We start from the raw sequence: 27,071 nt of genomic DNA on the forward strand, positions 1-27,071 counted from the left end.
AGCACTTGTACATTAGAAATCAACCAAACAAAAACAATGTGATACATAACCTGACTTGAAAAGGTAAAAGAAATTGTAGCACAGTTGCACTAAAATATTCACCAAGTCGGAAATAGCTGCGCTGCGCTTCATTGAGATGTTATAAATTTGATGGAGGCAGTCAAGTTGAAACCTAAAAGCAAACCACTACCACCTGTGTTAGACAAAGTGTGATGTGAAACAATCTTATAGTTTATTTAGTGCAACTGTTTGCACTTGTTTCAGAAATACCCCTTATTTTCATGTTTTTAACTGATCATTTGCTGAAATGCTTTTTATCTTTCCAGCATTAAACATGTTTTAGGAAGGCTCCAACAAATATGTTGATCATTTTGGAACAATAAAATAAATCAAGAGGCTCTTTATTGTCCTCACAATGTCATCACTAGAGGATGTAAAAGTAAGTACCTATTTTAAAAAGTGCCTTTTTGTAAAAGGTTAAGGCAAAAAATAAGATTTAATTGAAACTGCTGACAAATATTGCTCTCTTGTTAGTTGTGAAAAAATGTCACATTTGTACTAACCATGAAAAGAATCAAAATTAATCTTTTTATTTGTGCAACCAATTTGCCAAGCATCTATAGTTTATGCTGGCAAGCAGACAAATTTCATAATGGCACAAGATAGAATTTCAAGCATGTCAGCTGCCTGCTTATAAACTAATCACATATTGATATAATTATAATGAAGGGGATGGGGACACATTTTGTTTGAAGGGGGGAAGGGGACACATTTTGTTTCTGTCTATATTATTTTTTCTTTGTTTTCTTTTTGTTTGTATTTTTTCTGTAATGCTGGTTTATTTCACGCATTTAGTCAAGAAAGGCTGCTTTAAACTTGTTTAAACTTACACACACTTTAGTAAGGTATCCAATTTTGATCTTCCTAAAGTTTGACCCCAAATGACCCAGCTGTTCAGCTGTAGGACCCCAAAATGTGAAATTTTAAACATGGCTCTACTAAGTAAAGTACATAATCCAGGGGTTGCATACCGTATTTTTCCGTGTATAATGCGCAAAATTTAATTAATTTATTGTCCTAAAATCTGGGGTGCGCATTATGCATGGGTACAACGATTTTTAAAGAAAACCTCCCTCGAAATAAAACTTGAAATCACACCTTTCTTCTTTTTTGTTGCCAATCGCGTATCACATTTAGCCATCCTGCCCAACACACTTAGTCAGTAAAATTCATAATTGACGACACATTGTTTGATGCGATGGTGCAATCCTTGATGGTGTGTTATTGTCAAATATTGTTTGTTTTTTAATCTCCATCGCAGATCGGATATCATGTGGAGGCCATCCATTACAGTACTAGTTTAAAAATCGACACATATATGGCGCTAGATATTCGAACTCGGCGGCAGAAATTTGGATCCGATGCGCAGAACGGATGCGCAAGACACGTCAGCTATACAAAGAGCGAGAGTTCAGTTCTCTACCTATTAGTTTCAATTCACAGTTTAATTAGCAGTTTCATCAAGATGGCTGCTGTTAACTTCAAACATGCTCCATACGAACAGAATGCTCTCGTATCAGACGCTTGCTCGATCACCTGCTTGTTTGCTGTCACAATGTACCCTCACAAATCCAAAACATTTCTTCGCTATCGAGTTTGTTAGCGCATGCGCAGTGATACTGACCGGCTAAATAACACCCGGTTGTTTCCAAAGATGATCTTTTTTCTGAAATAATTTTACGTTTACGGACTTAAGTAAGAGTCAAAGTTTGGGTGCGTATTATACATGGGTACAGGCTTTTTTCAGCAATGACATGCTATTTTTAAGGTTTGTATTATGCACGGGGCGCATTATGCACGGAAAATTACGGTATTTTGTTGGTTGATTTATCATTGTAAAGTATTCTAAACTATTTTGTAACTTTTAGTGAGATTCACCCCTTAACCCCAAAATATTTATTTTAGGATTATTATTACATTAGGTATTAAAGTACAAACTCTACTGTGCTGAAATTTTAAACATTTGTTTGTAGTAGGTTTTTCAGTAAGTATTGACATTTTAGCTCAGGAAAATCAGAAAGATTGTTTTATTTACAGATCTGAATAAGTGAATGTGTGTTAAACATTGACATAAGCACATAAGTCCCAATTGAGGGATTCACTGGTTTACAATTGTGCAGGTTTAATGCAGAGCAGGAGGTCTCGATGTCTTTGCTTGACACATGAACTGCTGTTTTACTGAGTGATATTTTCAGTGATTAGAAATGAGCTGTTTTGCCAGCGATGCTACATGGTTTGTTACGTTAACATGTGCATTCTTAGTGTGGGTGAAGATTTTATACCTTTAATGTTATTGAATTCGATAAATGGAGTTTCGATTTATTACATGTCATGATGGTAAAAAATGAACTAGGCATCTCCGTAAATGGGAATAAATGATCATCAAATGGTCATTGTCATGACAATAAGATGTTACTGCAGGTCAATAGTAAACATTTTGTGAAACAAAGTTGAGTAAAGAACAATCTCATTATGCTAACATTTGTGCAAAATCTCTTCTTAATTATTATGAATTGTTTCACTACTTCAGTAAAAAAATGCATTGTGCAAGGTAAAACATTTATTCGCTGATTTACAATTTAGGTGGTTTAATGTACAGCGGGTGGCCTCTGCTTGACACTGGACAAACATGGAAGGTCAACTCATAGGTGTTGCAAACACAGCTAAGACCGATTTTTTTCACAACAGAGCTTCTTTATTTTTGACAAATAAATCCGAGAATCAATACTTAAGTCATGTATAAATTAGACAAACGGTATTGTTGAACAATGACTGTGTGCCATTGAAAACCATGTCAAAAGGTCATTAACCGGTCGTTCGGTGTCTACACTGTGAGAGGTCAGTACAGGTCAATGGTATTCATGTTGTGAAACAAAGATGAGTGAAAAACATTTTGTTATGTATACCTTTGCAGCAAATTGCATTTGAATTGTTGCTTTTGAAACGGTAATTGAAACCTTAACTTTTAAAAACTGGTTATAAGGTAAAGCATTTTCTGAACATGGTGTGCAACCTTCTCACGCAAAAAAATGCTCATTGTGCACAATTATATCATGACCGCTACAGGGGTTTGCAGGAAAATTTGTGTTTAAAAACTGACCTTGGACAGCAATACCAAGGGCAAACCAAGAGATTAAATTTGAAGTATTTTTTTTTTGCTTTTATAAATATATGACAACAATGATACAAAAAGAATGCAACAAAACTTGTTTAAGTTCAGGATAATGCTTTCTAATAATTATCAAAAATTAAAAATTATAATTTATCTTTACCAATCTAAAAAAATAACCAGAACATTTGTTTATCATAAGTAATTAATCCACAGAAACAGGTTTGTGGGGACCCATTAATCATTGCTTGCAAAACAACTATAAGTGCGGATACACTAAAACCAATAGACTATAAGTGCGGATACACTAAAACCAATAGACTATAAGTGCGGATGCACTAAAACCAATAGACTGTAAACAAAAGTGTGGATTAAATGGTGTGTATCGTAAATAGGATATAGAACATATAAAATGGAAGTATGTTAGAATGCACTTTTTTAGTATAGTATCTATGTAAGTGGGTTTTCTGGAAAATTGTTTTAAAACTTGCCCTTGACAGAAATACCGAGGTCGAAGCTAGAGTAAATTTTTAAATGATTGGAAGTGTTTTTTCCCTTTATAACTACTTTTGTAACTTTATGACAATATAATGAAGGAAAAGAATAAAGACCAAGCCTTTTTTAGCTTGGGCTTGTGCTTTGTACTGACTTGTCCTTAAGAATTAGTAATAATTGCACTACCTTTGTACCATAACCAATCAACATGAACATGTGTGTATGGACCCCATCACTTTTGCTTGAAAAAACAATCATGTCAGTACGAAAAGTAGCGTTTATGCTAGTAAATTGGTTATGTGTGATATATATAGTTTGTAAAATTAATATGTATAGGAAAGCCACCCTTTCTAGTTATTAACATGTGTATTGTTGACAATTTTATTAAGTACTTTGTTTTACTTATTCTATTGTTTTTGTACAGCTGCCTGAATTCAATCCTGATGACATTTTGTGCAATCCTGACTCACATGAGATTGGGGGAGGAGATTTAACTCCTGTGTACATTGGTTATAACAAGGTTTTGAAGCAAACTGTTGCTATTAAAATTTTCCGACTTGCTGGTCCGAAGGAAAGAATTTTGCAAATTGTGGAACAGTAATTTATACTTGTAATATTTGTTTAGTATTTATAAATATGTTTCTAAACTAAAATGTTTAACTTTTAGTGCCAAAGAAGAGGGAAAATTAATGCAGTTAGCCAGACATGATAATGTTGTTCAAGTTTATGGCTTTGTCAAATGGCCATCTGCTTTTGGAATTGTAATGGAATATTGTGAATGTGGAAACCTCTCATACCTAATAGATTCAAATAACATCCATCAACGAATTCCTTTATGTGTTCACATCTTGGCACAAGTTGCAAGGGGAATTGCATTTTTACACAACTTGCCTGGTCAATATGTAGTTCATGGTAATCCAAATCCATTCCATATTCTACTCACACAAAAAATGGATGTAAAATTACCTCGTTTTGGATTTGCTGAATTAGTATCATCATCAGATGTTTTCAGAATGACCAAAGTACGAAAACAATTTGTTAAGCTACGGTACAAAGCTCCTGAACAGCTAGTTAATCGTGCAATGAAACCAACACAGGCACTTGACGTTTATGCATTTGCAATTTCAACTTACGAAGTGCTTGCTGGGAAAATGAACTATTTCGATGCAAAACGTCACGTAGAAAAAATCTATGAACAAATGCAAATTTTAAATGCCCAGGACAAACAAACTGTAGAAGTAATTATGGATCTGATGAAAAAATGTTTAAATGATGATTCTTTAAAGCGTCCCAGTATGAAAGAGGTTGCAGATGTATTGCTTAAATTACTTGATGAGCAAGACAAAGATGTGTTGCTTCAACAAGCAGAAACTGTTGCTGGGACAGTCCTTAAAAGATATAATTTTAGTAGCCTTGAAAAATTGGTTCCAATCAGACATCTTGCGCCATTACACAGCTTTTTGCATAAATTATTGGCTAGGAGTAAGTATAGTTATGTGTACATAACTCACAAACACTTCACATTTTACAATACTTCCAAACAAAATTTTATTATAACTCTTGTTTTTTGACAAACCTTAATGCATTGTGATGTAATATATAATAATTGTTGCACCAATACTAAACAGTTTAACATCACAATGTATTGTTTAACTGCAGTATGACAATACACACTAGAGTTTGTCTTGTTTTCATAAATTTTCCTGTATACTGGTCAGCATTAAAATAATGACCAGCTCTAAACTAAGATTTACCTGCTTACAAGTCAATTAAATTTGGTAAGTGAAATATGATGGGGCAAACTGTGCAATCTACCCTTGTATTGAGTGTCACCTATGCCTAAAACTTAAGATACACAATACCATACTTATGGAACCTGATTTGAATTGATAACAGAATTGTCATTAGATGTGATTAATTTGTAATTCAAATGGAATGCGGTAACATTACGTTAAACAGGCTAACATAAACAACAAGTGCATATTTACTTTTCACAAAATGTTTAATTTAAATCATATTTTAAAGATGAATGTAAAGGGGTCAATGGTTAGTTTGATGTTGTTGAAAAGAGTCACAAGAACTACCAACACACAACATTGATTAAAGTCTGGTAAAACACCACAAAAATAGTTTAGCACATCATAGAGTACAACATATTTATTTGATTACTTATTTTAGAAACTTTTACATCAACATATAATTACAATCCACTATTTTTTTGATAGAATATAGATTTTTACACTTTCAATCTACCAATGTGGCTGATTCTTCTTTGGCCCCAGATGCAAAACACCACAGAGGTAAAAAAACAGTAATAAAATCTACTTTTTATGTGTCAAAAATCTCATTATATTGAACAATTTTGTGTAACTTGTTAATTATGGGTCCCCTTCCATGAAGGGGACACAAATTAATTTTACTCAAATTGTATTTTGTTTTTTTCTTTTTTTTTCTTCTTTTTTTTCTTCCCAAAGTTTGTCCGACTCGTTTTTTCAGCAAATGTTTGAGGGTTTTGGCTGAAATTTACACAGATTGTAGATATAGTTACCGTATTTTATGGACCGTAAAGTGCACCCGATTATAATGCGCACTGTCAATAAATTGCTTTAATTAGTTTTTTGTTCATACATAAGGCGCAGTGGGCTATAGAATGCAACATACTTTAAGGAGTATGGGTTACCGTATAACCTCATTAAACAAAGCAATTAAGCACTACTTGGTCCATACATTAGGCGCACCGGCTTATAAGGCGCACGATCAATTTATGAGGAAAAATAGATTTTAAGTTGCTCCTTATGGTCCATAAAATACGGTATGTAGATGTGCATCTTACTTTGTTTTTGTTGATAACCCCAGTATTTACCCAGCTCACCCCCTAAAATGGGTGTTTTTACCCAATGTTTGTCCTACTCGTTTTTCCATCAAATGTTTCATGGATTTGACTGAAATTTACACAGATGGTAGATATATTCATGTAGATGTGCATCCCACTTTGTTTTTGTTGATAACCCCAGTATTTACCCCGCTAGCCCCCTAAAATGAGTTTTTAAACAGTGTCAGAATTGGCTGAAATTTGGATTTCTTGTATAGTATGCCATTTATAGGTGTCAATTGTTGTGTTCAACCCTGTAGTCCTAACATTTACCTCACAAGCCCTTAAAGTGTAAAATGTATTTGTATGTTACTGGGCACCACAAACGAAAGATTTCTTTGGCGCAATAGTATTACGGGTTGTATGTTGCTCGTTGGTGAGTTGCATTTTTGTGCAACGGCATTTTAAACAACTTGGTTTGTTGATTTCTACATAATTGTCACACAACTGAATGTTTTTTTCAAAATACTAAGTGATAAATTATTGATAATACTTCCAAAACAGTGGCACTAATATAAGTTCAATGTGTGGCATATTATGCAATGTGTGTGCGTTGTTAATCTTTTCCTAAAACACTTGATCTGAAAATAGTCTTGCTAAAAATAGTCTTATATGTCAATGAAATAACACTGAGCATTCCTTTGTTCACATCAAACGAAAAGGTAATGAACTAAGTGTCAAGTGTGAAACTGAAAATTTATGATAAACACATATTATAGAATCAACAACATTCATTTGTGACCCACTAAATTGTAGATTTTAAATTTGTAGCATCCAGGCATCTTACGCCAACTCGATCTTTTTCAAAATCTAAAGAAGAAATACCAGAAGGTAAAAAAGCACTTGAAAAATGTCTTCTCATTAAGTTACAACACACTATTTTTGTAGACAGCTTTTAAGGGGCTAAATTTTATTTAGGATCATGGGCGGCATTACTAACACATTTCGCTAATTTTAGCGAGCTCGGTATTGGCGCATGACCTCGTTAACTCGAGATTTGGTATTACAAACCCCCGTCTTGCTAACCGGACCTCGCTAAGTTGCAAGGAGCTTGGACTACTCGCTAACGCCGAATTATTCAGGACAAAGCCGCACAGCTGCATCAGCAAATAATAATGGCTGCCTATTTTGCTGTAAAACGCTCATATAAACGAAAAGAGGTCAGACAAAATACCTTGGAAATGTCGGACGTAGAATTAATTTCAGATAACCGAATGCCGAAAGCTGTAATAATGGATTTGTGCAACCATTTGCACAAGTATTTAAAACCAAAAATTGCCAGTAAAAGATGTCTTACAGTCGAAGAACAACCATTCAGCATGAAATCCACAATGACTTTTGATGTAACTTTTATGGCTGGTAGACATAGTATGTAAATGTGCCCTTTCATTTATTGACATGTTACCCCAGTAGTACCACGCTAGCCCCCTAAAAAGGTTTTTATTTTAAACAATCTCCTAATTGGGTGAAATTTGGACATTTATAGGTGTTGATTATTGTGCTCAAGTCTGTAACTCAAATATTTACCCCACTACATGTTTTAACTTTTGATACAAGGGTCATTATATTATTTTAAATTTTGTAATTGTAAATTCAATACTTGGTTTGTTAATTAGCTAAGCTGTGTTTCATCAAGCATATTTTTAATGAAATAATGTTTTGCTCAAAATATTACAGTGACAAAAAGCTAGTATAGATAATACTTTAAAGACATTGGCACTAATGTACATTCAGAATGTTGGGCATGTTATGCAGTGCATTTGTATGCATTGTTATAATCATTATTTAGAAACTCTTGTTTTGTGTTGCAATTTTAGCTTAAAAATTAGCTTTACTTGCATGTGATTTTGCTTATATTTTTCAAATACAGTATTTAGGAGATTTACCAAAAATTAGTGGAAAATTTTGATAAATTCTCAGAAAAATTGCATTTTTTATCTTAATCAGTGTGTTGGTGGGGGCCACACTAAATACCTTGGCAGGCCGAACTGTGGCTTGCAGGCTGTATGTTGCATGCCCCTGGTTTAGAGAATACATCATTTTAAGGTGTCCATTGTTTTGTTTTGCTTAGTAAGCCCTATTTTTCCCCATTAATCCCTAAAATATGTATAATCGGTAAATATTGCCTGAATTTGATAATAGTATGACAGATTGTGCAATATGTTAATTTTTAGGTGCCACTTGTTGCGCCTTTTTCCCTGCAGAACATTGAGTTACCATATTATTCCCCTAAAATAGGTGACTTTTTGAACGATGTCCAAATTGGAGAGAATTTAAAAAGCTTGCAGCACATGGCATTTTGAGGTGTTAATTCTTAAGTTTTGCCATATAACCCCACCATTTACTCGAACAAGTATCATATGTTCACTATATTTCAAACATGAAAATGTAAAGGGGTTAATGAGTAGTTTGATGTTGTTGAAAAGAGTCACAAGAACTACCAACACACAACATTGATTGCAGTCTAGTAAAACACCACAAAAAAAGTTTAGCACTAGAACATCATAGATTACAAAATATTAATTTGATCAATGTTTTAGAAATTTGTATATCAACATATAATTGTAACCCAATATTTTTTGATAGATTATTGTTTATCACACCCTCAATCTACTGATATACCATTGGCTGACTCTACTTAAGCATCAGATGTAAAACTCTGCAGAGGTTAAAAACAGTAATAGAATGCATCTACTTATTCAGTCAAAAATCACATTATATTGAAAAACTTTGTGTTAAACTTGTTAATTAGTTTATATTATTATATGTTGTCAGTAGTTTCTTGTCCTAATGATTAGCATTAAAATTAGTCTTGTTTACATGTTAGTGAAATGACGCTGTGCTAATGAAATGACACTGCCCTTTGTTCACATCAAGTTGAATGTTCATGAACTAAGTGTCATGTGTTAATATAAACACATATTATAGTTTCTATAACATGCAATTGTGACCCCCTTATTTTGTAGCATCCTTGAGTTTTACAGGACTTCATGAAGAACTTTTAGAAGCACAACTATGTTTTTTATTAGAAGTCAAAAATCAGCTTGCATAAGTGATGTGTGGCAACTAAAAATTAAAAATATACACCACCCCTATATTGTAAGACTTAATTTAAAATACCAGCAGTAATAGTTAACTAGATCACTAGAGAATATGAAATATTTATTCAATTAGTGTTTTACAAGGAATTATAACCTTAACATGCAATTGTTAACCACTATTTTATAGGCAGGTTTTCAACCTCTTAATCTTTTTCCATATCAGATGTAAAAATATCACATCTAAAAGTAACACATGTCAAAATATCAGATGTCAAAATATTAGGAGAAAATATATCAAAAAATATAGGAGAAAAAAATCACTAAACATGTCATTATCAGTAAAGTCAGCTTACATATGAAACTGTAGTTTATGAACTAAGTTTCATGTTTGGCAACTGAAAATTAAAGATAAACATAACTCCATACCAACACACTGTTGTTTTTAGACAACATTGCAACGGCTCAACCTTATTCAGACTCAGATGCAACAAAACTAAGAGGTTTGACAATTTTTTTCAACTGATGTAGTGCTAAACAAAATACTAGTTGTTGTTACAAGAACTTGTATTTTTGCTAACATTTCGCCCACCAAGGTAATAGAAAAAGCTAAGAGGTAATAGAAAACTAGGAAAATGTCTTATCATTGAGAGTCAAAAATGAGATTACATTTGAAATTTTTGGTGTATTATGCTTGTCTTGTTTATTATGTGTCTCCTTCCCTGAGGGGTATATATATGCGGTTTTATAATTTTAACACACACATTTTCATTTTGCAAAAAAATTAACAAACAGTACTTCGACTCCTATATTTTAGGCAAAACGTTGGTAATCAACACAAAGCACCTTTTGTCATTATATATAAACATGAATGCAAAAAGAATACGGATAAAACTATTTTAAGTTGCGGTTAATGCTTTCTAATAATTTGTCCTTAAAATCTAAAATTAACTTCCCTTTTTGCACCATAAATACCTAATTATGGGTCCCGTTTCCTGGAGGGGACGCATATTGATTTCACTTTTTTTGTTATTTTTTTCCTTGAAGTTTGTCCATGTACCGTATTTTACGGACCATAAAGCGCACCCGATTATAAGGCGCACTGTCAATAAATTGCTTTGATTAGTTTTTTGTTCATACATAAGGCGCACCGGGCTATAGAACGCGACGTATTTTAAGGAGTTTGGGTTACTGTATAAAGCTCATTAAACAAAGCAATAAAGCACTACTTGGTCCATACATTAGGCGCACCGGCTTATAAGGCGCACGATCAATTTATTAGGAAAAAAAGGATTTAAGTTGCGCCCTATGGTCCATAAAATACAGTACTTTTGACATGAAATCTTTGATGGATTTAAATAAAACTTTTACAGATGGTAAATATGGTCATGTAGATGTGCCATCTGCTTCATTTGACTTGATAACCAAAGTATTAACCTCGCTAGGCCTAAAAATCTAAAACATTTTTGTATTTCGCTGCACATCACAAACAGAAGATTGCTATGGTGTAATAGTGTAATAAAGGCAACAGGACATATGGTACTTGTGTTTGTGCAGTACTTAATGGATGTTTTTGCACATACCAGTTAGAGGGGTGTTATGACATCAGAATCATTAGCGAATGTTGCCAGTAACACCACAAGTGGTCAGAACTTTAAACATTGTCCGATCAGGTTAAAATTTTACAAGACTGTTTATTGGGTCATTGTGGTTTCATATTTTATACCAGTGATTCTCAAACGCGGCTCTCAGGACCGCATGCGACTCCCAACAACTTATTTTGAGGCTAGCACCAGACTTTAGAAAACCACTTTAGAAAAAACCAATTTGGCCCCGACATTAAAAAAGTCTGAGAACCACTGTTTTATAATTTTGGATGTAAAACCTCATCAGTTGCCCCACTCTTTTGGATTGGGTGAGTTTTCTAAATAGTGTCGGAATAAATGAAATTTGAACAGCTGGTAGAATCTGTCTTTTATGGCTGTCAATTGTTATGTTCAACCCTGTTGCCCCAACATTTACCCAATAGCCCCCAAAATTGTGTCAATTTTTAAATAAGTGTAGAATGTTGTGTTTCCGCCTGGTGCCCCAACATTTACCCCACTAGCTAACCCCCTACAATTGTGTGCAATTCGCTATTAATAGGTGCTGATTGTTGTGGTATAGCCTATTTTCCCACTGTTAAACACAGATAGACCATGAGATAGAAAAAAACACACATCAAAAACGTATGGATGGAATCAATTTAAGTAGTTTGTACTCCATATAGCATATTTTATTTTCGTCCACTGTGTTTGAGGTTACAATACCAAACTTTTTCATTGTTATCTCTTGAAATGCTTTATTTACAACTTTGTTTGTGTGTGGGCCCATGAGTTTCTGCTTGCAGAAACAATCAAGGTTATGAAGGATAGTGTATGATATGTCCCAAAATAAAATTAGTGTAGAAATATAATAACGTTTTAAAATAAGTTATAGTGTATATGCAAGAGCAATATGTGCTAAGCAACCTTTCTTGTTCAATTAGTGTTTTTTTTTAATCATAACATCTACATGCAATTGTGATCCACTATTTTTATAGGCCACTTTCTAGAGGCTAAACATTATTCAGGATCAAATTTGAACGTACCAGATGTCCATACACCAGCTAACAGACTTGCAAATGTCGAAATACGAGGTAAAAATCACTAAGAATGTATTCTCACTATTAGTAAAATCAACTTACATATAAAAGTGTAGTTAATGAACTAAGTTTCATCTGTGGCAACTGAAAATTAACGAAAAACACAACCCCATATAACACGATTTGATTTAAATTACCAGCAGCAATTGTAAACTAGTGTTTTATATGAAATTATAACATCAACATGCAATTGTGACCCACTATTTTTCATAGGCGACATTCCAATGGCTCAATATTTTTCAAGATCATATGAAAATATATCAGCTTTTAGAGTGCTAGATTACAAAATATATGGAGGTAAAAATCACTAAAAATGTTTTCTCATTACAAGTAAAATCAGTTTACATACGTTTAGTTCATGAACTAAGTTTCATGGGTGGCAACTGAAAATTAAAAATAAGCACAACCCCATTTTAACTCACTCTTGTTTGTAGGCAGCTTTTCAACAGCTCAATCCTATTCAGGATATGATATACAAAAACTAAGAGGTAATAGAGAATTTAGAAAATGTCTTTTCACTAAGAGTCAAACATCAGCTTACATTTGAAAGTCTCAAGTGTATTAAGCTTGTCCTGTATATTACTTGTCTCCTTTTCTGAAGGGACACATATTTTTTTTGTTTGAAAATTTTCTTCCGTTTATATGTCTAGTGCTGTTTTTTCCACACAGTTCGCCCAGTAAGAGTGCTTCAAACATAGTCAAATTTACACACATATACAAAGTTAATCCTTCTAAAGTGTTACCCTCAATGACCCAGCAGTTCATCCTCACGCCCCCAAAACATTTTACGGGGTTGTTGATGAACACTAAGCTCAGTTTGTAATTATGCTGTTTAAGTTTTGGTTAATGCTTTCGAATAATTTGTTCTTAAGAATCTTTAAAAAATCCCTTTTTATACCATAAATATCTAATTTCTATGAACATGTGTGAGGACCCATTCGTTTTCGCTTGCAAACACAATTATGTGTATAGATCAAATAATGTGCATACTAAATCAGTAAATAAGGCATAGAATATATAAAAGCCAGTTTCCTAGTTATTTTTTACTTTTTATTTTATTGAGTACCTTTCCCTAAAAAGACCAATTTAATTCGACTGGGTCAATACAGCCTGGGTGTTTTTTAAACTTTAGCACTTGGAATGGATATTGCCTGAATTATTTTGTTGTTTATTTTTAAACATAATTACAACTATTTGTAGATGAACCCTTAACCGTGCCTGTTAAGAAGAGTGTGAAGTATTCTGGAACATTGCATGAATCACAGGCAACTCGTCTCAAAGAAGGTAATTTAATAGTTGTCATGAAGTATTTTGTTCTGTATTCCTGTTACACCATGACCATTGAAGGCGTAAATCCCAAATCAGTCTGTCTACCGGGCATGGCAAGTACAGGTTAGAGAAATCTTTATAACTTGAATTACAAGCACAGTGTTAATGTCATGTTAGCTGATCGATGGTCGAATGGGTGATCCCATAATGCTAAGCTGTCATGTGCAGCATACAAGGCAGGTAACAGTGCTTGTGATTAGACTTTTGGGGTGTTTACCACTTTGCCTGTGTAACTCAGTTGGTAGAGTGCAATTCCCGGAAAGAAATCTGTTGTTGGTTCAAAACCCACCAAGCCTGTGGCTTGCCATATGGGAATGAATTGGAGACCGACTTGATTCAGTACAAGAACTTTAATGGCTACTAATATACAGTTGGAGTATGTGGCATTTTATGCAGTGTATGTGTATGTGTTACTAATCTTTCTTAACAAAACCTTTTAAAAAAGTTTTGTGTGGCAATATCAGCTTAAAAATTAGCTTTACTTGCTTAAAAATTAGCTTTACCAGCTTAAAAATTAGCTTTTAAGTCAAATGAAATATGCCACAGCGTACCTTCATTTACATCAAATTGAAGCTTCATAAACTAAGTGTCAAGTGTAGAACTAAAAATTTTGGGTAAACACACATTATAGAATCAACAACATGCAATTGTGACCCACAAAATTGCAGATTACAAATTTGTAGTTCCCTAGAATCTTGTTACGGCTAAATCTTCTTCAGAATTTGATGAAAAACTATCAGAAGGTATAAAGCAATTAAAAATACCTTCTTATTAAAAGTAAACAATCAGCTTGCGTATGTGTATTAAATGTCCATTATTTTGTCATGTATGGTGGCTTAGAAGTGGAGATAGACGTAACCCTCTGTTGCAAACTGGTTGGGACTTTGTCACAAACTGGTTGGGTTTTTACACTGTCTTTGGCACACCAAGAACTGTCGAGATGTGTATTCTCTCCACAATAAAATGACCTTGTTTAAAAATGCACACCACAGCATCAACCCACAGGTTACTCTAGTTCAAACACAAGGCATGACATGGCGTGATGATAGAACCTATCTGATGCATTGTTACATCATAAGATGTCTAGGTTGCAATGTACTGAACAAGTTATTTGTGGCACCCTCATATTATAAGTCTTAATTTGAACTACCAGCACAAATAGTTAGCTAGATCAGGGGTCCGCAAATACTTTTGATGCGACCCTAAAAAAATTGCTCTAATTTCTCGCGACCCAAGCATTTTGTTGGTATGTAAGGTTGTGGAAAATAATAAACAACTAAATGACAATATTAAGACTAGTGTTATGCTATTGTCAGTTGATATTTTCACATAAAACAGTAGGTAAACCAACGTATTTATTCTAACATGAGAACCGCATGCATGCACAGGTGCGCTTAACTTATTACATTGTTACATAGACTGTATGTAACAGTTACATAGTCATACGTAACAATGAAAAAGTTAATTAAAAGGTTGTAAAAAGCCGAAGTTCATTAATACTGTAGATGCGATGCTTATATTCATGGGAAATTTAAAATATTTCGCGACCCAGACTGGAAGGTCGCGCGACCCAAATTTGGGTCGTGACCCACTATTTGCGGACCCCTGAGCTAAATCACTAAACAGTTGAACTTTTGTTAATTAGTGTTTTTTAAAAAATTATAACATCAGTATGCAATTGTGACACACCATTTTAAAAAGTAGCTTTTACAAGACTCAATCTTTTTCAGTATCAGATATAAAACAATATTAGTAAACTGTTTTCTCATTATCAGTATAATAAGCTTACACATGAAAGTGTCGTTCATGAACTAAGTTTCATGTGTGACAACTGAAATTTGAAGATAAACACAACCTCATATGAACACACAATTTTTTTGTAGGCAGCTTTTCTTGGGATCAATCCTATTCAGAATCAGATGTAAAAAAACCAAGAGGTATTAAAGATTTTAGAAATATGTCTTCTCATTTGCAGTCAAAGTCACTAGAGAGTATAAAATATTTATTTAATTAGTGTTTTACAAGAAATTATAACATTACCATGCAATTATGACCCATTATTTTTGTAGGCAGCATTGGAGAGGCTGAACATTATTCAAGATCGGAGTCAAATATATTTGATCCATATCCAGGTAAGGTAAAGGAGACAAATGAAATTGTCTTTTGATTAAGAGTCAACAATGAGCTTACATATGAAGTCCAACTGCATTACACATGTCCTGTTCATTATTTTTCACTTTTATGAGTAACTTTCCCTCAAATGACCTATTTTAATTTCACTGGGCCTATATAGCCTTAATGTTTTTTAAACTTGGATATTGACCTAATTTGTGTTGTTGTTTATTATGGGTCCCCTTCCCTGAGTGGAGCATCTTGATTTCACTTTTGTTTTTGTTTTTTATTATTATTTTTGGTGAAGTTTGTCCATATATTTATGACATTCAATATTTGGTGGACTTATATGAAACTTTCACAGATGCTAGATATGGTCATGTAGATGTGCCATCTGCTACATTTGACTTGATAACCTCAGTTTGTACCCCGCTAGCTCCAACAATATAAAACATTTTTGTATGTTGCTGTTTTTGCATGTTGAATCGAAAGGTTTCTGTGGGGTAATGATGTAACAAATGCAGCCAATCATACAGTACTTATGTGTGTCATTTACTTGCATTGCTTTGTAGTGTGGGATGTTAACAGTCTTATGATGTCAAAAGCGTTAACCGGTGTTGCTTAAACACCTCCAGGAACAAAATTTTAAACAATGCCCAATTGGCACAAATTTTTGCAGGACTGTTGTTGGGACATTGTAGTTTCATTTTTTTAGTTTAGGAGAACAACCCTATTATTTGCCCCAATTACCCCCCAGAAATGAGAAAATTTATTGAACAATGCCTAAATTGAATAAATATAAATATGGACAGCTTATAGAGTGAGCCTTTTGCAGGTGTCAACTGTTGTGTTTCACCCTGTACTGTATACCCTGCTAGTAGTGATGGGGTGAGTACCCAGTACTCGGTACTCAGTATCGATGGTATTGACTGATTTCAGTGGTAACGATACTCGATATTAAAATATTTTGTCTTAGTTTTTGATACCAACATGCGAGTACTGAAGGCCGATTTACACCATAAGAATACGGGCAACTGTATGCCAATATTTGCTTCAGACAGCACTAAATAGGAAAAAAGTTTTGCTAGTTTACATATATCTTTTTCGCTATGACATGGAGACATTTTTTGGGATGTGTGTGTGCCCCCCAACCATACATGTGGTACTTGTACTTGGTATCGGTACTGGCTTCAAAACCTGGTATCGTCCCATCACTACCTGCTAGCCCCCTAAAATGGGTAGATTGTTAACAATATCTGAACTAGATAACATTTAAACTTTTATAGGTTTGGATTATTGTGTTTCAGCCTGTAGCTCCAATATTTATCTATGTTTTAACTTTTTATTGTAGGGACATTTTTAAATGAAATGTGCTAAACTGTACACTCTACCTTCTTTAACATCAAATTGAAAGTTCATAAACTAAGTGTTGTGTGAAAGTTCATAAACTAAGTGTTGTAGCAACTTTAAAGTTTATATCAACACATATTACAGGATCAACAACATGTAATTGTGACCCACTAAATTGTAGATTTCAAATTTGCAGGATTTCCGAATCCGACTTACAAAGATTTGTTTTCAGAATTTGTCCAAAAATGTCCCAAAGGTAAAAAGCAATTAAAAAATATCTTCTTATTAAAAGTCTAAAATCAGCTTTTGTATTATATGTACTGTTAATTATTGTGTCATGTATGACAACTAAAGAATGAAAATAAACATATAAAATAAAAGGACTTTTGAATTTTTTGAATTACCAGTTACCAGCAATAGTGAACACGATCACTAGAGAATATAAAATTTAATTAGTGTTTTGCATGAAATTATAACGTCAGTCTGCAATTGTGACACACTATTTTTTATAGACAGCGATCCGGAATATTATTCTGGATCAGATGAAAATACATCAGAACCAAAAGTACCAGATGTCAATAGACCATGTGACAAACTTCCAAATGTCAAAATATTTAAGGGCAAAAGTCGCTAAAATTATCTTCCTGTTATTAGTAAAATCGGCTTACATATGAAAGTGTAGTTCATGAACTAAGTTTCATGCGTGGCTACTAAAAATTAAAGATAAACATAACCCGATACCAACACACTCTTGTTTTTAGGCAGCTTTTCAACAGCTCCATCTTATTCGGGATCAGATGTAACAAAGCTAAGAGGTAATAGAGAATTTAGAAAAATGTTTTTTAATTTAGAGTCAAAAATCAGCTTATTTTTGAAAGTCTCAAGTGTATTATGCTTGTCCTGTTTATGATGTGTCTCATTTTCTGAAGGGGACACATATTGTTTTTGTTTGTATTTTTTCTCCACTTTTTCTGTCTAACGCTGGTTCCATGTGGTCAAGTCAGATCACTTCAAAACATATTCAAATTTACACACATGTTAGTTAGTTATCCAACGTTTGACCTGAATGAGGCAACAGTTAACCCTCAGGTCCTTAAAACACTCTACAGGGCAGTCTTTCCAGTGATTACAAATCAGCTGTCGAATAAACCTATTTTAGGTGTTGGTTAATGCTTTCTAATAATCTGTTTCGAAGAATCTGAAATTAACCCCTATTTTATCCCGTAAATTACTAATTCGTATAAATACATATGGGGACCCATTCGTGTTTGCTTGCAAAGTTGTTTATGTGTGTAATTTAAAAAGTGTGCATACTAAATTAGTAAATAGGTCATAGAATATATAAAATAGAGGTGAATAGGAAAGCCAAAATTTGCTCCTCCTGAAGTACTAGCCCGAATAATTGTTATACCACTACAATACAGAATCGTGATGCATTGTTTTAGTAAAAATACACACTGGAGTTTGTCTTGTCCCCTTTCTTAAAGGGCTATTCATCTTGATTTCACTTAGTTTTCTTTTGTTTTGTTTTCTTTTATTTTCTAACTTGTGTTGTCTATGCAATTTTGGCATGAAACTTATGATGGATTGGGACGAAACTTTTATGGCTTCTAGACATAGTCATGTTAATGCGCTGTGTCTTTTGTTTGACATGTCACCCAAGTATTCACCATGCTGGACCCCCCAAAAATGTGTTTCTCTTTGTGTTTCAGCTTGTAGCTCTAATATTTACCCCACTACATGTTTTAACATTTCAATACAGAGAAAGTTGTTGATTTTTCAAGTTTTACAATAGAAAACTTAATCCTATGTTAAGGTTTGTTAATTAGCAAAGCTGTATATTTTTGAAGCATATTTTTATGAAAGTAATGTTTTATTTGAATATTATGTGAATAAAAGTAGCTAATACTTCTAAGACACTGGCACTAATGTACATTTTTTCCGTCTAACGCAGATTTGTTCCCACGTTTTGGTCAAGAAAGAATGGTTCAAACTTTTTCAAATTTACACACATTACAAATATTGGTCTAAAGATGGTCCATGTGAATTTTGACCCTGTTTGACCCCTCGGTTTACCCACAGCCCTCCAAAACGTGAAATTTTTAGCGCGGATTTGTTCCCACGTTTTGGTAAAGAAAGAATGGTTCAAACTTTTTCAAATTTTCACACATTGCAGATATTGGTCTAAAGATGGTCCATGTAAATTATGACCCCGTTTGATCCCGCGGTTTACCCACAACCTCCCAAAACGTGAAATTTTTAGCGCGGCTATTGTTCCCACGTTTTGGTCAAAAAAGAATGATTCCAACTTTTTCAAATTTACAAACATTACAGATATTGGTCTAAATATGGTCCATGTGAATTTTGACCCCGTATGACCCAGAGGATCACCCACAGTCTCCCGAAACGTAAACGTGTCTAACCCTCGTTTGGTCAAGAAAGACACTGTAGGCAGAAGTACCAAGAGAGTAACTCACTGGTTTACGATAGCGGCTCAGCTTGACGTCGGACAGACGTTTTACGAGACGTCGTTTCAGTGATTAGATATCAGCTGTTTTGCACAGCAATGCTATGTCGTTTTTATCACTCACATTTTTAGTTATGGCGAAGGTTTTACGCCTATGACGTGATTTAAACCTAATAAGCGTGCTTCGGCTTTGTATATGTCAAAAAAAAACTTCGTTAATAAAAGTTAGGATGAAAAAATTAACTTGACTTTTTTGCCAAATAAAGGTTTTTTTTAATGCTCGTTGTCACGTTGGCCGCCGCATGATCACGGGTTACTTAAGGTCAACTAGTCGGTATTACAATCACAGCTCAGAACTTTCTTCATAACGTAGCGTTTTTTGACAATCAATTTAGGAGTCAATTCTCAAGGCATGTATAAATTAGGCTTAACAGTATTGCTGAACACGAATGACGGCGTGCTATTGAAAACGGTGTCAAAAGGTCAAACAGTCGTTTGGCGTGTGCACCCTGAGAGGTTACTACAGGTCAATGGTAATCGTTTTGCGAAACAAAGTTAAATGAAAAACAATTTGTTATGTATACACTTGTAGCAAATTGCTTTTTAATTTAAAGTGTCTGTAACACAACTGTTACCACTTTCTAAAAAAAATTGTGTTCAAAACCCGACCTTGGAGGATTATATCTCGGTCAAAGCAAGAGATTAGATTTAAGTCTTTGTTACATTTTTTTAATGTTTTTGTAATTACATGACAATAATAGTGCAAAAAGAATATGAACATTTTTTTTTATTGTTGGGTTAATGCTTTCTAAAAATTTGTCCTTAAGAATCTAAAAATCACCGCAACATTTGTTTCCTGTAAATCCGCACAAACGTGCGTAAGGGGACCCACTTGTTTTTGTTTACAAAAACAATCATATGTGTAGATCAAATGATGTGTATAGTAAATTGGTAAATATCGTATAGAATATATAAAATGGAAGTATATCAGAAAGCCACTCTTCTAGTTTTTCATTGCTTTTTTGCCATAAGAATTAGCTTTACTTGTGCGTCAAACGAAATGTGCAAAACTGTACATTCTATCTTTTTTACATCAAATTGAAAGTTCATGCACTAATTGTTATGAAAAGTTCAGATAAACAGATCTTATAGGATCAACATCATGCATTTCTAATCCACTAAATTATAGTTTTTAAATCTGTAGAGCCCTGGAATCTTAAGACGACTGAAACTTCTTCAGGATTTGATGAAGAAATATCAGAAGGTGAAAAGCAATTAAAAAAAGTCTTCTTATTAGAAGTCAAAAATCAGGCTAAATTGAAGATAAACATATCAAATAAAAAAACTTGTTTGAATTACCAGCAGGAAACGCTAACTACATCATTAGAGATACTTATTTAATTAGTGTTTTCCAAGAGATTGTAACATTAACATGCAATTGTGATCCACTATTTTTATAGGCAGCTTTCCAGAGGCTGAATATTATTCACGATCAGATTTTAAGGCAGCTAATGTCAATATTCCAGATGCCAAAAAATCAGAAGGTAAAAAGCAATTGAAAAATGTTTTCTTATTGAAAATCAAAAATCAGCTTGCATATGTGTATTATATATCCTGTTTACTGTTGTGTCATGTATGGTGACTAAAAATTGAAGATGAATGCAACCCCTATATTATAGCACTTAATTTGAACTATCAGCAAAATAAAGCGTACAAGTTTTTTTTATTTAATTAGTGTTTTACTAGAAAATATAACATCGGCATGCAGTTGTGATGCACTATTAAAATGAGCAGCTTTTTAATGCTCAATCTTTTTTCAGGATCAGATGTAAATATATTAGATCAAAAGATACCAGATGTCAAAATATCAGAAGGTAAAAAGCAATTAAAAATGTTTTCTCATTAAATATCAACACCATGCTTTTAGTCAGCTTTCCAGGCCTCAATCTTAATCAGGATCAGATGTAAAAAAAACAAGAATTTTATTTTATTTAGAGTCAAAAATTAGCTTAGATATGAAAGTCTTAAATGTTATATACCTGTCCTGTTTATTATGTGTCTTCTTCCATGTCCCCAAAACAGTTTAAGAGGCCATCTTTTCCATAATTAGAAATAAGCTATTTTTGCACAACAATGCTATGCGGTTTTATTATTTTATCATGCGCATTTTCAGTTTTGCATAGGTTTCATACCCTAGACATGATTTAAACTCGATAAACAGTACTTCAGTTTCCTATATATCAGGCAAAACGTTGTTGATCAACACAAAGCTCCTTTTGTTGTTATATGACAAAAATTATACAAAAAGACTACAAACAAAACTATTTTAAGATTTGGTTAAAGCTTTCTAACAATTTTTTTTTTTATACTGTAAATAACTAACTCTCATAAACATGTGTGGGGACCCATTCGTTTTTTATTGCAAAAATGATTATGTATGTAGATCAACTGATGTGTATAGTAAATTCATAGATCTGCGATATTATGATTTGTAGATGTCTCTGCCAGAATTGCTTTTCTGCATGGACGCTTCCGAGCTATTTCTAGTATAAATGTATTCATTGTTCTATATTATAACATACTGTATTACAAAACATACCTAATTGCAACTTACTACTTGTTACAATTTTTTATTGTGTTGTACTTGGAATGTAAATATTTTACATGTAATTTGTAGTTGCATCTAGCTCTGGTGTGACTTCAATGTTCAACCTGAAACAAGTCAGAGTAAGTTTATTATCTTTGTTCAATTGATTCTCTTTTCTAATGTTTGTCTAATTACGAGGCAACTTTGATTGCAAACCTATATGTTTCTGTGTTGGTGCGTAAAATGAAAAAGCCATAACAAATTCATTATTCAAAACAAATACCATGAAATTGTAACAGGGTTTTCCATTTGTGGAAGCAAATGTCGATGAAACTGGTGCAATCTTTAATGTTGGGGACTGCAAAGTTATTTTTCCTGCCATGGCTGTGTTGAGAAAAGTTAGAATAAAAATTGGCATTTGTTTCGAAGAGGTTGATGATGCTGTAAGTAAATGTCTAATCTTGAGTTCCTATTTCTTAAAGGGAAACATAGTGTTTTTTTAAATCTTGTTTGTAAAATCTGCTTTGTTTGACTGATTTGGATAAAATTTTACTGAAATTTTTACTGGTTGATGGGTCATTGTGGTTTTTTAGTTTATACTCTTTTCGTAAAACCCCATTAGTTACTCCAGTAACCCCCCAAAATGAGTGACTTTTTAACAGTGTCAGAATTTAATGAAATTTGACAGCTTGTGAAATTTGTCACATATTGGAGCTGTTTGTTGTGCTTAACCCTGTAGCCCAAATATTTTCCCCTCTAGCTCCCTAAAATAGGTGAGTTTTTTAAACAGTGTAGGAATGGGTGAAAAAATTATAGCTTCCGGAATGTGCCATTTATTGTTGTAAATTGTTGTGTTTTACCCTGTTACCTGACTGCAAAACATGGCAGTTCCCGACAAGATCTCAGGTGTGCATGAAGAACATGTCCTTTGTATATGCAAGTACAACCGTTTAGTCTGCATGCAAGACCAATTTCAGCAAGTGATAAAGGTCAAAGGCAGGACAAATATATGCCTTTGGTGCGAAATTTATACATGCAACCCCCCAAAATTGATCAAGTAAAGATTATATTTTAAAAATTGACCGCACGTGCATCTGCTTTACTCTGCAGACTGGCTCTGTAATCCCACCATTTAACCTAGGGGTGTGTAGCCCGCGGCTCCACCAAGTCATTTAGTGTGGCCCTCAACAACACTCTGATTCAGAGCAAGTAAAAATGCACATTTTAGCAAAAACAAACGGCTATTTTTTTGTAAATCTTCTAAGTTGCTATACGTAACAAGAATAAGCTAAACCAGCACATGGAACTTAATTCACCCAGACTTATGGTCTTCTATTTGCACTAGGTGCTTGTTGCGTATCTAAACCGAATGTGATGGAATATACCTCTTTGTCTAAGAAACAATTACTTTGTTGTGAAAGGCAATATTGCGACAAAACTTACTTGCACCTAACATTTTAAAGTTGATTTTGAAAGCAAAATAAAACAAAACTCAGGGGTGTGGAAATAATATTGACATGATATTATAATGCAAGCCACACCAACAGAATAGTAAGGAAACATGTAAATACGGTACATGAAAAAAGTTGTGTGGTCCTTACTTGATGTGCAAAATTGGTTATATGGCCCACCGTCGAAAAAGGTTGCACACCCCTGATTTAACCCATTAACCCCTAAAATAGAACAGTGTCTGAATTGAATGAAATTTGGACAACTTGCAGAATATGTTGATTGCATTGTTTTACTTTTTTTGGCCACTATTTACCCCCTTCTTTCCTGTATTGGACAGATTTGCATAGTTTTTACTTTTAATAGCATGAATATTTAAACCTGGTGGTTATCTATTGAAACGCATTATTTTTAGCTTTAAATATGTGGGGAACCCATGGGTTTCTGTCTGCAGAAACATCTAAGGTTAAAAAAGATAGTGGATAGTATGGGACCACTTTAAATTAAGTATGCAGGATATATAAATGTTTCAAAGTAGATTATAGTGTATGTGCTATAGCAAATGTGCTAATCCACTCTTCTAGTTTGGATGATTGCACAACTTTTACCTACTGATTCGCATCCGATCATGGTAGTAGGTCAAATCATGTGAATCGTAAACAGGGTGTAGAATATATTAAATTGAAATACATAATAAATCCACCTTTCTTATATTGGTGAGAAATATATACTAACAACTACAAGCAAACAACTATCTTCCCTCTTGACTTTCAAACCTTAACATTAAATAATGCTTTTTGTTAGTTCCGATTGACACCTTTGTTGAAATGCAAGCCACATGGTCTGAAATTTCACAAAAAAATCAAAATTATTCTTTCAACTTTTTATCGTGCTGAGAAGGATAAAATCCCAGTTGTGGTAAGTTCTGCAGTTTTTATGAGTGCAATAAGGTATAAATGTCATAAGATTCTAGATACGAAGGGCAGAAGATGAATTCTCCGATTTTAAATTTTTACAAGTGGATTCACTACGCCAAGAAACTCAGAGTTTTAAATTTTCTACCTATCAGTTTTCATGGTATGTATATGAAGTAAAACCTTTTTTATTTGCCTTTTTAATTGTTGTGATTTAACCTAAAGGTTCGATGGCATTCTACTGGAAACCAAAAAAAAGTTGAAAATAGTGAGGGAAAAAGCATTATTGTTTGGTGTGAGTCCAGATTCAACAGATGTACTATTGGAAATGGCATGTACTGTTGTTATTTGCCACAACATGGAATCAGCAAAGGTTTTGGATAAAATGAACAAAGCTTTTGAAACTAATTTTTTCTTAAAGTAAGTATATTTTTAGGTCAACAGCCCTTGTGTGGTAAAATAAAAAAAGCAAGTTTTGTTGCAGATGTGACAACCAAGAGTTGAATTTAGAAATAACTGGTAGCAATATACATGATTACCAATCCATAATTCAAAATGCCCAATGTGAGAGAGATGCATCAAGTTTTAACTTAAGAAAAAAAAATACAGAAGGTTGGCTTGGTGACAAGGTGCACATACATCTTTCTTCAAAATCAGGAAAAACATTAGTTGACAAGGATGTTGTAATCACCAAACCATGTCTGGGTATTTTAAAGAGCCCTTTTAAAGATAAAAAAGATATTTTGTTACTACTTTATGCTTCTTCTGTATAGAACCTATTACAACTGTGGTACAAAGACCTAGTCAACAGTCTGATGTTACAATGGACATGAAGAACTGCAACATTCAGGGTTCAACATTTCATACTAGTCGTACACATCATGATGGACAAAACACATAAAACTTTTTTTGTAATTAATTCTGTCACTTTCCTGTTCGGTTGCCAATTACGTGCTTTACTTATCTAAGGAAATCTGTTTCAATCATTTTGTGATTTTACTTTTGTTACCGGGTGATTAAATTCGTACCTTGATCTTCTTTTCAGCATTATGACAAGAAAGTCATTTTCAGCAGATTCATTTCTTTATTTTTTGACATGTGCTTTATCCTATAAAGTTTACTTACAATTCACATTTACATGCGTTTGTGGACCAATGTGTACTTCTTGAAAACAACATAGTGGTTAAATACCAGAGAAAGGGCAACCTAAATACAACAAGGCAACAAACACATATCCTATGTGGATGGTTACTTATAATCACGGTCTATAAATGAATGTGTTTTCAAAGTGCCTTGTTAGCAACCTGATGTCACAACCAGCTTTAGTCAGAGCACTTTTTGAGTTATTCTACCATTTTACCTATTTTGAGTTATTTTACCTATTTGAGTTATTCTACCATTTTACCTAGATCTTTAAGTACAATAAAATGTAAACAACTGCATAGTATAAATTATTGTTTTTTTGTTACATTACAGTGATTGCATATATTTTTGTATGTTATTACTGTAATGTAAATCATTGAACCATTTGCGCTTTTTCATTGTGCTTTTATATGATAATATTTTTGACATTTTCTGACCTACTTTTTAGATATCTGCTGTCCTCAAAATTCATTTTTTTGTGATGACTGTTAGTTCTTATAATTAACTATGCACTTGAAAAAAGTTTAACCAATCCTGTGCATCAGTTTTTTTTGTCCTGGTAAAAAAACTGGTTTGCTGGACATCTACCATTTTTTGTTATTTGTCAGACTTTTTAATCTTTAAGTACAATATAAATGTGAAGAACTGTATAATATAAATGATTTTAAACTACTTTTGCATTTTTAATTTTACTTTCATATTTTTGTATGTTATTACTGTAACATATTCAACCTACTTGTTTTTTCATGTACCACGTTATTTGTTTTTAACTGATCTGATATAGATATATGCCATTTTTGCCCCACTTTTCATATACCTGTCTTTTTTTTGGTTGTTTGCTTTGATTGTAAGTTTTAAAGTTAGCTATGTAGACCAGTTTCGTGCTAGTTACCTATTGCGACTAAAATGTTTCATATGTGCCTGAGTATTTCGCACAATACAAATACAAGACATTTACTGTGTGATTTCTGATTTATTCTCTAATATTGAACTGATTTGCCAATCAATTTTTAAACCAGATTAAAGAGCAGTTTTGTGATACAGTTGAAGGCAGTGTAACTGTAATATTTTTTACTCTTGGATGAGTACAATACAATGGGTTTGCCACAAATTTACATTCTTTACTTACCCTAGTCTAAAAGCACATGTAATAAAATGATGTGATGAACTGTAGGTAAACGTATGTGTATTACGTGTTTTAGTTCGACTTGCACTTCCTGATTCTCCTTGCAGCAATAAGCCAGACTTGGGTTAGTTTGTTTTATTTAGCCACCAACAGTAATGCAATTTAAACGTGGCTTGACGTAGCGTGAGTCATACGCCCAACCGAAGTCGAACAATAGAATAATGTCAAGGGCTAGGGCGAAGCTCAGTCAACTCTGCCCTGTGCCTTGTGCCCCGTGCCTCACGAGAACTTGGAACACACGGTATATAAACACATATCAAAACAACGTCATTAAACT

General features: G+C 33.5%; 1 protein-coding gene across 8 annotated transcripts; it reads left to right on the forward strand.

Annotated features, from left to right (window-relative positions):
* On the forward strand, positions 1 to 26,565 carry LOC145217863 (uncharacterized). 8 transcript variants are annotated; one of them, XM_080085222.1, is made up of 26 exons: positions 1 to 63; positions 327 to 439; positions 2,181 to 2,293; positions 2,644 to 2,696; positions 4,089 to 4,261; positions 4,332 to 5,146; positions 5,890 to 5,964; positions 7,308 to 7,367; positions 10,024 to 10,077; positions 12,156 to 12,251; positions 12,692 to 12,745; positions 13,458 to 13,541; positions 15,470 to 15,523; positions 15,656 to 15,718; positions 17,245 to 17,304; positions 17,810 to 17,863; positions 20,720 to 20,779; positions 20,976 to 21,059; positions 21,336 to 21,389; positions 22,193 to 22,242; positions 22,402 to 22,545; positions 24,356 to 24,469; positions 24,525 to 24,628; positions 24,691 to 24,885; positions 24,950 to 25,170; positions 25,239 to 26,565. In XM_080085222.1, the coding sequence occupies exons 3-26, from the start codon at positions 2,284 to 2,286 to the stop codon at positions 25,364 to 25,366; spliced, it is 2,859 nt and encodes a 952-aa protein (XP_079941348.1). In that variant the 5' UTR covers positions 1 to 63; positions 327 to 439; positions 2,181 to 2,283; the 3' UTR covers positions 25,367 to 26,565. The 8 variants fall into 8 exon arrangements, with proteins under 8 accessions (XP_079941348.1, XP_079941353.1, XP_079941350.1 ...); XM_080085227.1 differs by lacking the exon at positions 17,245 to 17,304; XM_080085224.1 differs by lacking the exon at positions 10,024 to 10,077.
* The last annotated feature ends 506 nt before the right edge of the window (positions 26,566 to 27,071 follow it).

The sequence above is a fragment of the Phallusia mammillata genome, chromosome 3 (assembly GCF_965637545.1).
Source record: "Phallusia mammillata chromosome 3, kaPhaMamm4.hap1.1, whole genome shotgun sequence".
In the NCBI taxonomy this organism is placed as follows: Eukaryota; Metazoa; Chordata; class Ascidiacea; order Phlebobranchia; family Ascidiidae; genus Phallusia; species Phallusia mammillata.